The 13,926-nt window shown below is 39.1% G+C and overlaps 1 protein-coding gene across 5 annotated transcripts in view; it reads left to right on the top strand.

Moving 5' to 3' along the window:
- Nucleotides 1–13,926, top strand: part of LOC125767626 (semaphorin-2A-like) — a 423,238-nt gene that overhangs the window by 365,589 nt on the left and 43,723 nt on the right. For all 5 annotated transcript variants that reach the window (XM_049434409.1, XM_049434407.1, XM_049434408.1 and 2 more), the window contains exon 6: nt 11,224–11,331. In XM_049434409.1, coding sequence (XP_049290366.1) covers nt 11,224–11,331 — 108 coding nt within the window. The remainder of the gene's footprint in view (nt 1–11,223; nt 11,332–13,926) is intronic.

Below are 13,926 nucleotides of genomic sequence, written 5' to 3'. Positions count from 1 at the left end.
CGGAGAAATTGTTTTCAAATAGGTCCAATTTATTTAGTAGAAGCAAGCATCAGCAATAAAATTAGGAACCAGTGTGTGTTAGGGAGAATCCGTATATGTATATACCGTATACAGAAAGTTTTCATCTCACTCCAATTTTCTCAACTAATTTGCGCATCTTCATCAAAACAACAGCAGCGCAACATAAAGTGAAGTAGAAGAAAGCAAAAAATTGTACAACAGCCCGTGAGGTAAAGAATTTTCTTAATTTCCTCCGAAAAGGCACAATGGATCCCGGACGAGTCTGACCACAAATTTTCCCCCTCGGGCGGTTTTTGGCTCACAGAATTATGCTCTCACATGACAATGATTGCTTTCCCCGTCCAAGATGTGTATGGTTTCGTTGATTGTTTTGATCAATTTGAAGCGAGATGCGGGGTGACTTGTAAAGTTTCTGCTTCATTAGTGTTGGCATTTAAAATGGAGGTTTGATGAAGATCTATTTTCGCTAAAATCCTTCAAAAGCTTATTGAAGATTCCAGGTATACCGGTATTTTAATTAAGAACCTTAAGTTATAAATTATTATCTACGGCTGGTACATGTATCCTCGTATTCATCAAACACTAGACGTTCCTTGACATCATAACAAATGATAAAAATACTTTATTGTTCATCCTTTGGGAATTTCCACGAAGAAGATATTTATCAGACAAATGTTTAATTTCTATTGAAGAATATAGGAAGAGCTTTGAAGATATCTTTATCTTCACAACATCCAAATTATATAATCCGAATGAGTCATCTATTATGATTTTATTATTAAACATTTCAAATGTTTCATTGAGCGACATTATCTAAGGTATAAGGTAGAAATCGTTAGCAAAATTATGCGAATAAGACGATACACTCAAGTACAATTTTCCATTCTCCTTGTTTTACTGGACAGTTTGAAGATCAAGGACAAAACGAATCCTTCAGACAGCTCACACCCTTACTTCTGTAGACATCTTGTCTCTAGCACCTTGCTACATCAACTGCAAACGATAAAATGTCTTCTTCCAAACCCATTCACCATGGCGTTCCATCGTTGGTATCACTCAGTTACCGAGCGCAATGAATCGAAATAATTACTGTCTTTTAAGGATTTCGATGGATTAACTTTCTTTTTTTTTTATTCATTTCAATAAATGTATTTTATCCACCCTTTCTAGTCCGTCTTGGTTCGTTTGGAAACGTGCTTTTTCGTTAAAACAAAACCCTTACTGTGGTGCACAAAAAAAAACCGAGACGATAGTAAGAATATTGTTAAGAAACGTGAAAGATACCCAAAACGGACATGTCTTCTCGCAAGAAACACTTTAGTCTTTGTCCTGCTCGTTGATATGTCCTTGGAACAAGCGACAGATGCAAAAGCCTTAATCGATTGTCTATCTCTGTCTGCGAATCTTTCCTCTACTTATCCTCAAAAACGTCACACCCACATTTGCATAATCTTGCAACTCTCCTTAATCGTGCAGCAGTTCCAGCACTAGTGTCGTCCGACCTTTCATGTCGTAGACTGCGGGAAGAAATATAAAAGTGTAGAAAGGTCACACCGGTTCGTGACTCGAGTCTGGCTCGTATTGCTTATGGAATTTGTTGTAAGCTGTTTTGCACGGTGACGGATACCACCCACCGGATGTCACCTTGACGTTTTCATCCATCGATCCATTCGTTCGCTCTCGGGCAGTTTTCGTCCAAATTTTAAACTAGGCAAGATGGTTCGCTTCATTTCTTATCGTATCGGGCGCAGAGACAAAAAGTTGATATTACAATTTCTCAACCTTTTTTGGGGCTTCTCTACATAACACAAGTTAAAACGTGAAACTAGTCAACCATCGATGAACACACCATCAGCTTTTGTCCGAAGAGACCGTTCCGACATGTTCGATCGGTTTATTGGAGTGTGTTTGTTCTAAGAGCCAATGGAAGAATGCAGTTCGCAAACGAACGGTCTCAATTTTATTTCATCAGTACGCGAATCCTTCGCTTTTCGGTGGCACATGTCGGGTTGATATCGAGCAAAAAGGGGATAAATCCCATCGGTAAATCTCAGAACCCAAATTGACGTTTGACGATGATGTCATTGGAAGACACGATTTCACGTACCGAATGTGGCAAGCTCGCTGTAAGACGTTCCCTTTTCAGCATTTGGGGGGAATGTGTGTCGCCTGGAGCTTTTTGCTTTGTTTTGCCTTTGCAAATCCATCCACTCCATGGTTGCGTTCCGATGTTAGACACAAAAACCCGTGAGGGAAGACCCTTTAATCGGGTATTTTTTTTGTAATACATTTTTGTCAGCTCTATATTTTATCGGGGATACGGAGAGCCGTGAGACGTGCACTTTTCGTAGCTTTATGATTGACTTTTGCCGTTCAGCTATTCAAGCGTGTATGGCATCTTGGCCTGTGCAGGATCGGACGGATTGTTTAACTCGAGGGATTTGCTGCGATAACAATCCCTTTCAGCTGCTGAATCATACCCCAACGCAAACGCAGGATTGTCTTTCAATCGATTTGCCCTTGCGCTGGGAAAACTCCCGATCGATCTTATTTCTATTCGGTGTGCATACATCGTATAGGTCATGACAAGAAAATATGTGAAAAACGTTCGATCGGGAGGTGTAGAAAATTGATGCACGTTCTCAAGTGCATTATACACATATTCGGTATAAACAAACGAATAGACAAAGGAAAACTCTTGACATAAATTTCCAGACATGATTTTGTTATTTTTTTTATTTAAATAAAGAAAATACCTATTGATGAACTATAAAGATTATAAAGCGTTTCTTAAGCATGTCTGTCAAGAATGTACATAATTTATTAAACATAACACACATACATTAATCAGCATTACATGCATCGGTCATGAACCCCGTTCTCTCACGTTATCGTACCGTAGGAAATGAAATAATGATTATATTTCGTTCCCGTCGTTGTGCGCTATCCAACAAATTTCCCTCAATGCAGGCAAACGAATGAAGGAGACGGGCTATTCTCTTAATATCATACTTTTAAAAAGACATTAAACCCCCGGACAGCTCCTTTGCATACATACCCAGCAAGCAAACCAACCGAGCGTATCGGTAAACACTGCATGAACTCCCACCGTTTTGGGGTTTGTTCGTCTAGTGCAGCAGGTTTGCATTTCCCAGACGTTCGAAATTTGATTCACAGCCACAAAACGGACAAAAAGGGTGGGAAAATATCTTGAAATTATTGGAAGGGACGTACGGCAGTGTTCAATTTTGCTGCTTGCAACCCCCCTTTGGTTTAAACATTAGCATTATGATGTGCTAATGCTGCTTTTGCGTGTTTAATTAAGTGTACAACGAATGGAAAATTGTAGCAATTTTCCGGAGAGGGATAAAAAATAAAAATCGAGAAAAGTGGGATGGTTTCCCTTTTTCTTTTTTCTTTGTTTGGTTTAAATTTTCCGATAAATGAAGAAAAACGCGCAACATCGATAACTTCCTTGTGCTTCTATTAAGCTGACTAAGATGAACAAGGGAAAAACCTTGTATCCTTTCCCAAGTGTTTTGTAAATTCTTTTCATACTATTTTTACACACTTTCGCTATAAGAAGTGGTGCAACTATGTAGAAAATATATGGCAAAAACAGGCTGCATCATAGCTGCAAGCAAAAATACTGAAAGCCATAATTTTCATCCTCTCGCACGTCGGAATAGTTTGGGGTTGGTTGGAAAATTATGATGTTGATACTTCTGGCATCCGTCAGGAGCAGGTTTTTGTTTTCTCTTAGTTACCAGCCCACGCTTTGTCCCATCACCTTACAGTGTACAAAAACTACCACTTCCTGAAATGCCACGTGCACTCGCTTACCGAAGCTTTCCAACGCTTCACTCCACAACTTCATTGCTCTTTATACTGCTGTGATGCGTAACTCCGTTGTTGTTGCGTGTTATGGAAAGTTTTGTATCGGTGGAAACAACAATGGAAAAGCATCAAACCTTACATGACCACCCCTCCCCAAACCCGCTTAGAGTTTAGTGGGTGAAACATGTCAAAAAGTTGTGGTAAATTGGCGTACACTTTCCTGGGTGGTATTTTCCACACCCACATGGCTGTGAGCCGGTTTGAAGTTCTTCCGAGTGAAACTGTCAAAAATGTGCTTCAAAGCTTCCAGTGCCGCTCCAGTTATTATGGTTGCGGAAGACAATGGTGAAGTGTTTTTTTTTCCTCGCTGTCGATTGCAATCAATGGTGCGGACGATAAAATCGGTAAAATTTTTGCTTGCAAAGAAAAACTGCCAAGACTTGAAGCTCGTTAAAATTTTGCGATCTTGTGTGGAAAAACTTGCACGGTTTTTGGTGGTGGTCGTTACGGTCTGGTGTTTTGGGAACAGAAAAAAAAGCTGTGATGTGTAAAGTTTGATCTCTTCAACATATGATGTAGGCGAATGAATAATGCAGCAATATTTACCTGACGTTTGAAATTTTTAAAAATCACAAACGCGAAGCTTATTAAAAATGGAAAAAAATACTCAAGAAAAACAAAATTTTCATACGACAACACATTTCCCGGTATCGTATTGTAGAAGCTTCATCGGTTGAACTTGTAATCCAGTCTTCCGTGATATGTTCACCCAGCTGTGAAACGTTTCCAAAATTGTTTGTATATTTTTACCGACACATACATACACCTCCAGTATGATAAATAATCTCGCCACAGTAACGAAAATGTGTTTTAAAAAAACATACCTTAAGCTATTCGCACTGCATATTCTCCATTTCCCCTAACAAGGCGTTACAATAGCAATGGTAGATGAAGAAAGGACAGCAACGAACCAGTGCAGGGACACGAGCCATATCAACAGGAAAAGTTTAATAACCATCATAAACAGTTGATGCATGCAGTCGTCGTCGCCGTCATCGTCGTCGTCGCAGTTGGAGTGTTTTGTAGTAGTCGCACCGAGTTTCCAATTTCCGGAAGCAATAACTCAACCAATCCACAGTACGATATCTGTGTATGTTTACATTTCGTTTATTTTTTTTGGTTCTCTCACATTTCCATACTAAGTAACGTTGTTCACATTCGCATGTTCTGGTCCGGGAGGTGTGCAAATCGTACCAAAACGATGCAATGTTGAATTTGTTGTGGGACATTTTTTTGTACCAAACTACATCGAAAGGAAAAACGAAAGGTGTGTTTGGAATATTTTTTTAAATGTATCAATTACAAGCTTTATTATTTTAGACTACCGTATTGTTATACAAGTGTTATGAAAACATTGTTGCAATGGTGTAATAATGTTTCATGCTTGTAGCGAACACAATTATGATCGTTTACGCGGGAAATATTTCAAATAAATGTATGTACCTATGTTTAACAATAATCGTCCATTCACATAAAGCAATAATTTTGTTCATTTTTTATATGTAAAAAACCATACGTTACCACTTGTATGTAACGTTATAATGAATTTTAGTTTTTTGTTTTATGAAAAATGTTTACAAGTTTGTGAGATGGCACCTTTGGTGATTGAACGAAATAAAATAAAAGCGATCACAAATTATTCCCGGAACAGGAAATTTATTTGTATCTAATGGGTAAATGCATTCGCAATTGAGTGGTGTTTTGTTACAAATGGAGCTAAAAACGAAATAATAAACATCCTCATTTTCACACCTTTCTCCGTGCCGTTTAAAGTTTTAGGTGTTGCATTTATATTTGCAATGTCACACTTTTAGTTTGTTGCTTTTAGCTTCTTTAGTACTAATCATACAGTTGGCATTTTTATACAACCTTTAACTAGAATAATAAAGCTTACCAAATATATTCATATATGTGGGTTTTGCTGAAATTATTGAAAGCTGTGTAAAGCAGTTGTATGATTATTAGTGAAGTATATCAAAATAATATAAAATAAAACAATTTAAAAAAAATATTTTACTTAGTTTCACATAAATGTTTGGTTTAATGTTTATTTATGTGTATATTTTATTAATTCATTCTAATAAAGACAGGTCATAGGATATTCTTTTTTTAGAAACGCCTAGTTTTTTTTATTTTCATATAACAGCATTTAAATCCAAACATTTTTTGCGTTTAGTACATGCAACTAACAGTCAGTTCAAAATAAATATAAGGCTAAAATGAAGAATGTATCGTACACTGAAGGAAATTTCTCGTCATTTTGTTTCTATTCATTTGGATTTCTCTTTAACCAAATAAAAAGCTCCATAACCACGACTTGAATCGTATTTGAAGGATTGGTACTAAAACTTGTCCGTTCTGATTCGTCCGGTTTGCTTAGGCAATGGCACAGACGTTTATTGTTGCAAAACTTTCACCCATGAAAGCATGAATGTGTACTTAGTTTTTCGCGGTAAAATCGTGTTCCTTTTTCTTTCCCACCAACATCGAAACATAAATGTTTTCTGTGTGTTTGTATGTTGGAGTACCAAACAGAGAACGACCAGGCAGGGTGGCCTTTTTGCGATGGAAATAATTGAGAAACGAATTAATCCATTAGTGCTATTTCATGTTTGCTGGACATTTTACCATTTGTGTTTCTTTCAGTTTTTTTGGTATTTTATTCGTTTGTTTTTTTTTTTTACGGAACAAAATTATACCGCTGGTGACAAACATAGCTCGGTCGTCGATCGTCGAAGTTGTGTAGTTATTTTTGGTAACCTTGTTTGGTGAAATTTCGTCGTCATTGTTGGGTTGTTGAATAAAACATGAAATTGGCGAAGGTACTGCTCAACTTTGACCCTTTGTTGATGGATACTTTACGTGTGGTTCAATCAAATTTCCATTAGTCCTGTCGAACAGCAATTTGTTATTAATTCAGCTCACTTCACTGATCGATAAAATCTCACGAAATTGGATTAAAACTCTCAAATAAAAAAATTAAAAATTGTAACTTTTCTTTTTTAAAAATAACAATTTTCTCAACAATCGTTCGTTCCATTATTGATGTTTTTTATAGGAAAACAAACGAATCACGACAGGACTCAGCATGTGATGAGTACAGAGCCAAAACCGACGATAGAAACTAGAACACTGTGATTTATTGTACGTAATAAACGTATCGAAGTATTGGAAAAGGATAGCTTGAGCAAGTCGCCTGTTGAAGGAAAATGGTTGCACATGACCATACACACCTGTCTGCACGACGATTTGTCCGCCAACGATCCTAACCAACGGGGTGCAACAATTCACCTCATCTTACCACCACTTGGTTTTATTACCTTGCCAGGTTTGCCCAATATCCGCAAGTGTGTGCACCGCAGGAAAATTGTATCCGGGAAAATGATCACCTTCACGCTGTCTATCTCACTCTCTCTATCTCTCTCCTTCTCGATGGTGAGCTTTCTTTCGCAATAACCGAAACACGTTTGGAAATATAAACAATCTGATAAATGATGGAAATAAATTTGAGCAGCAGGGTTTTTTGTTATTAGTTTCGGCAGCATCTCCACGATGTCGATATCGTTCTGGCGGCGGTTTCGTTTAGTGCTTCACGAACAATATTGATGGTTGAGCAGGCAACTGATTGCATTTCAAAGAGCAACTATCAAAAAGTTTTATTGGTTCCGGGACAGGAACAATTGAAGTTTCTGCACAGCAATGCGGCCATAAACCGTGGCAATGGAAGAGTTGGCAAAAATTATTACAATCATTATTTTGGTAATAATCTTAGATATTCTTGCTTTCTTATTAGTTGTTTACGTTTTTTTATGACAACACATTATTTCCTACATTTTTCATGCATATAAATTTATTCAACTTTAGTAAATGTTAATTTATTTATTAATTTTTTTCTATGAATGCGATATTCTTGAACACTTCACAACAACTCCCTAATCGCATTGCCAATATTCATGTAAAATGAATTAGAAAGAAATCAAATCTAAATATTTGCTTATTTTGCCTTATTTAATTTTTCTGCTCGATTATATGCTTTGAAATCCAACTCACCCATACACGAAACGTGTGGCAAGATTGACTTAAAGCGCCATTGCACATCGGAACATCAATCACTTCTCACCCACCGACCCGAAATCGACTTTGTACGGCTTCTTGATGCTTTCATTGTATTCATTCTGCTTGTGCTCCCTTTATCCATTTAGCTTTCCTTTGATGATTATGACAACGATCATTTGGTGGAACAGAAAAGCATATACACACACACCCATACAAATAAGCATCATGCTGGATGTAATACATGGATGCTAAAGCGTGAAACATGTGTTTGTTTCATTGGAATCATCTCACGACGGGGAAAAAAGTCCACATGTACCAATATACCAATCGAGATGGTACAAGAACGGGAAACAGCACGTATCATTCTTCTCGTTGCTTGCAGGCATTTTCCATTTTCCCCATTTCCCCCATTTCGTTCACTTCTTACTCGGAAAAGAACGTCGCCAACGTACCATCCCTAGATTGCCCTACCCCGCCAGAGTGTCCGTGACAGTTATTAGCTTCATTCTGATTTTTATGATTATTGGTTTAATGGATCTCTTGCCCACTGACTGGCCGGCTGGCTGGCTGGCTCGTTGGCGACATGCACAATTCGTGCCACCGTTTGGTACTGAAAATGGCGGAAATCAAAGGAAACATTTGTAGGCGGAGAAAATGGACGTTAAAAGAATTATGGACATGCGACAAAAGGCAACAACGCGTCTTTTACTTCCCTCGGGAAAGATTCGTCTCTGTTTCGATTCCATGCGCCAACCCCCCCGGGTGGAAGATGGACGTTTTGTAAATTGATCCTTATACCACTGCTTTCCCTTTGCTTTGGTGCGTTTTGTTTGACTAATAGATTTACTGTGATTTTTATTGAATCTACTCACCCTCCGGATCCGTATGATTAAAAGGGCACACATTTATGGGGTTGTGATTGTATGGCAAGGGTCAAGAGGAGCGAACAACGAAACAATGATGTGCTTCCTTCAGTTTTTCCCTAGTTTGAAGGGAAAAAGGTGAAGTAAGTGTACAAAAGAAGGAAGAGAAAGTAGTGTGAGTCATGTCGAGAGTCCCAAGAGGATAGTTAATGGTATTTATCTAAACCAACTAATCATTCCTTGCGAGAAGAAAAATTCACTCTAGCGCTCAATGTGATTAAATGTGTCTTTTTCGCGTGTATTATCAGTTTATCATTAATTAAGCTTGTTATATTCCTACTCCAAAAATGATATTATATTATCACAATTATATTATGAATTTGTTCATTTATTGAAGTTTTGTATTAAAGTTTCCCTAGGTTGAGCTTGTATCATGCAGAACGTTGAAGAAACAACAAATTCTACGTTATAAGCCTAAGTTATAAGCCTTTATTGTAGTTTTTTCCGAATGAAATTTAAGTGCAAGTCGACTTATGTTATTACCACTTTCCCAAAAGCAAATTCTGCAGTAACGGTGGCCGAGTGTGTACTTATATGCTTGAATACACACACACTCAATTAAAGTTATCTGCTTAAGAACGCTTCCCTTGAGGGGAATTATTTGTTGGAAAGTTTACTCACCAAACCTCCACAGCATCCAGTGAGATGTGAAGTGCACGTTTTCCTTATGCTGCGCATTCAAGGTATATGCCGTACGCGGCCATTTTCTATTAGGTAAATTGCACATATCAAGTTATTAATTGTTAAAGTTATTACAATAAATTATCGCACAATCTTCTTGTGCGAGTGTGTGCCACCGCCGAAACACTTGCCCCGTTGCAGTTGGGTAGAATTTATGGCACAGTGCGAGCGCTTCTTGCGTGGTCTGTGAGCATTGCATATGTGACATTTCGCGCGCGTGTGTGTATGTGTATGAGATGTTCCGGCATATCCTTTCTATGCCCTCTATGCGCCGCTGATGGATCTTTGCGACACCGACACGGTCTCTCAGAAGGAAGCGAATCCACTGTGCCCGAGGTCCCAAAGGACGCACCTCTAACCGGCTTCTGAGACATTGCCGCCATTGCGATCCATGGCTGGAAACTTCTCCTTCATGCGAGGTGCCATAAATTCCAACGTCAATATTCATAATTCTCTTCCGCATTCTCTGGCACGAGCAATGTAAATCGTACCTTCTGCCACCTGCCGAATGGTGAGCCGGCATGGGATTCACGGTGGAGGCGCCTGGTGCTCCATCGTCCGCACACGCAAGCGACCGGACGAGAAGTGTCACCGGCTGGAGTGATTTTACCGTGCACAGGATGCCGTGGTTTGGCATTGCATTCCCTCCGGCCAGGTGGGTTCAAATAAATGCGAACCGCATGATTTCCCATCCACGCTATCGATGGTGACATGGGTAAGAGGGTGAAGGAACAAATGCAACAAAGAAGGTCCGCTGGTAGTAGTTTATGTGTGGAGCTGTTCTCTTCTCTTGGCAGCGTTTTTTTTTTTTGCTTCTGACTCGCACGGTAGAAACAATAGGGATGGAATTTATTGAAGTTATTAGAGAAAGTATAATTTATATTTATCGTACTTTTCCCATGGGAGAAACATATGGCGCGCTCCGACACACATCCACCACCGATGCGGGGTAGAGGCTACTGGCCCAAAGTTAAAGCTCGCGTACTACCCGAACTCCGCGTTGAAGAGAAAGAGAGAACAAATGTTACTATTACCAGGAATGTAACCGAATAGCGTCCTAGCCACCAAGGCCCGGCCTTTGTACTACCATTGCGCTTACCGTGTTGTTTATTGTTGGAAACTTTCTCTACGGATGGGGAAAATGTTTCATTCTGCTGTTTTGTGCAGCAACATATGAAGCAGCGAGTGGAAAAACGATGTGCCCATTTTCCATCAATGATATGATGGGCCGGGTGTAAAAACGCGATGTCTGTCGCAGTTGCAGTCAATGCAACCGATGCCAGACGACAAAGTTGCAACCGAAGCGCACAGTTATGGGATTGAATTTAGAGAGAGAGAGAGGGAGAAAGAGAAAGCGAGAGCAAATGGGAGAGGGATAAAAAAAATCAATTTGAAGGTATTAAGTATATACCGTACCCTTACCAACCAGCTTTCCTTGGATCTCTTTACCTTAACAAATATTTTTGATATTACTGCTACCATTTCGACGGGAAACTTCCATCGTCCGTCTACGCGGCACACAGCTATCATTTTCAATTTCGTTTCAAATGTTTGATGCTCGTCCCGTGTGTGCGTTTACTTTATCACGAGTTTACTAAAATTGGTATGCTAATGGTTGTTTTTTTAATGTTTTTTTATTTTTCAGATGTTTGATTGCAAGAACCATATCCGTGTGATTCAACCCATGGACAGTGGTAACCGGTTGTACATCTGTGGCACGAATGCACACAACCCGAAGGATCTGGTGATTTATGTAAGTATATAATTGTATTGAAATAATAATTATTAAAACATGTTTTGATATTGTCCTAACAATGTTTTGCACACCAATAATTTTAATAATATGTTTTTTATAATTTATCTTTGAGTTGTGTTAAATTTTTTTTTTGAAGTTATTTCTATATTTTTATATATTTTTATTTTATTTTGAAAGAGTTGGGTAGTTTTTATTATAATTTGTTTCAGATAGATATTTTAAAATAGTATCGTTGCAAAAAAAAATTATTATGTTTTAATCTTTTTATAATCAACCCAAACACAAACGAAATTTTGTGCGAAAAACGCCGTTGTTATAAAGCTGTAAAGTTAACATCGTTTAATGAAGCAGTGCTTAGGGAAAACCTTTTAGGAGGCACATTTTCTTCCATTGGGAAATGCATGCGTATCGCTAACTATAATCGTCTAAAGCAAAAGTCACAATTACCATTTAGAAAGGGTCATGAAAGGACGGGCGCAATTCGTTCATTAGCGAACAAAAGAAAATCGCTTTGTATGAACAGTACAGTGTTGTCCCTCTTATCTAACCTTAACCCATCATCCATTTGCTCTCATACCAAACCGCCGGTATGTGTTATACTTTGCACCTCCCTCGAGCCTCGAGTGGGTAAGTCAAAAATCAAGCCATTCATTTGTACACCGCGCGTACCTTAGTGCACCAAAGACAGAAGCCAAATATGTATAAAAAAGGTTGGAAGAGCTTTTTTTCTCGCTTTACTTTGAGAAACTCACCAGCGAATGAGGCCTTTTTAACACAGTCAGTTTGTATTATATGTAGGTGTGGTGTTGATGTGTGTACCCTTTAAAACGCGCCAGCATCGGAAGAAGAGCAATGCAATTTGGTGATGGCGGAAGGTTTTAATGGGAGGTAGTTAAAACCGCGCACCACCTGCGGGAATTATAGAATGAGAGAGGACGTTAAGAGGGTGTGAGACATTCTGCAACAAAAGCAGCAGGATGAGCTGCTCATGGTCATTGCCATTTGTGGCCTGTTGTAGAGCAGCAGCGCAGGCTGCTGTCCTGTTAAACCAACATAATATCCTCTTAAGGCATAATCCGTTGCAATAAAAATTAACGCCGTTTGCGCCTGGTCGCACCATTTTGACCGGCATTATGCTTCCATGCTTCCAACATTGACACCTCGCAATGAACGGACCTCATTTGTTCCGTATCATAATGTTATTGTTTCGCAGAAGTGGCCTTTTGCTACGGTTTGCCGTACCTTTCGCCTGTCGTCGGATTTATTTAGCTGCTTGGTGCTTGGGGATTAAAAAGAAAAAACAAACCGTAAGCTAAAAAAAAGAAACGAGCAATTCCTATTAAAATGTCCCCCATGATGTTGTTTGCAAATTGGCAGATACAGCCAAAGGATGCCACCTGCGTGCAGCCGAAAGTGCTTCCTTATTCGTAGTACACGAATTATGACTTGGTTCTACAACCACCGAGATGGTTAGCGGCTATGTTGTGTTGTCATTATTATAGCAAAGCATTAAAACTTTAAAATCCATCCCTTTTTGCTGCTTTTTTGTTCCTTCTTCGGGTGTGGTACGGTGAAGTACCGTATGGCATTATAGGTTTGAGCTTTAAAATCGATAAATGAACCGAAGCTGGGGAATAGAATGTGTTTGCCGAGATTATTATTTAATAATGGATCAGAATAGTAGCATGACAATAACCCCCTCCCGCCCTCGAAAGAAAGAAGGGGTCATCTTTTTCCTCCCCAAAAAGTAACATCTTCAAAGCTTCAGGAAGAAGTGTGACACCTCGGAGGTAAATCTTACCCCCCAAGAAGGTATCACAAACAATTACCGACCAGCAGGTTGAATCGAAATGCTGAAAATGGCTTGCTTACCAACGAGGATGCTTACGGCACGTGGCATTTTCCTTAATGAAAACCGTCCGTAACGTGTAACAGCGGAACCAGCGGAAAAGGAAAGGTTTTTAGTTACGTGCCAGGGTTTTACGTTCACCAGTGCCGTTTCCTAAATGTCGTTTACATTAAATTAAATTACAAAATTTAACTCATCAAAGGATCGTTGCTTTGTGAGCCTTCCAGTCCGATGGAGCAAGAAGATTGTGAAGTGTATGTTTGTGCTTCGTGAAGAATATTTTAATGGAAGGAGAAAACCGAAACGAAAGCAAAGACACCACTATAAACCGTTAACGCCTCGAAGTGTCAACATCCATCAAAGATTATAGGCTCATTAAACCTGCCCCGAGGGCCCGACGACGTCTTTGTCAACCTGCCAGGGTCCGTGAATATCATCTTCATTTTCCGTCTCGCTAGCAAATGATTTTTCATGCTTGTGAAAATGGTGTCAATCGCCACCATTCGACGATGAAACGACGGATACGGTACTCAAGTGTGGTAGTGGGATTATTTAAAAGTCGTAAACGGCTAGACCAAAAACTTTTGTGCCAAATGTAATTTCCGTGCAGTTCCTCCGGCACAGAAGGGGGGAAAGTATGCATTTCCCAAAAAGGGCGGGAAGGATATATTTGTACACTTTTATTCCTTCAGCCATGAGAGCTAATCGTCTTAGGCGAAGAATAACAACACATTTGTTTTCCT

Source organism: Anopheles funestus, chromosome 3RL (genome assembly GCF_943734845.2).
Source record: "Anopheles funestus chromosome 3RL, idAnoFuneDA-416_04, whole genome shotgun sequence".
Taxonomy (NCBI): Eukaryota; Metazoa; Arthropoda; class Insecta; order Diptera; family Culicidae; genus Anopheles; species Anopheles funestus.
The sequence above is the reverse complement of the archived record's forward strand: the minus strand, read 5'-3'. Positions and strand labels throughout refer to the sequence as shown.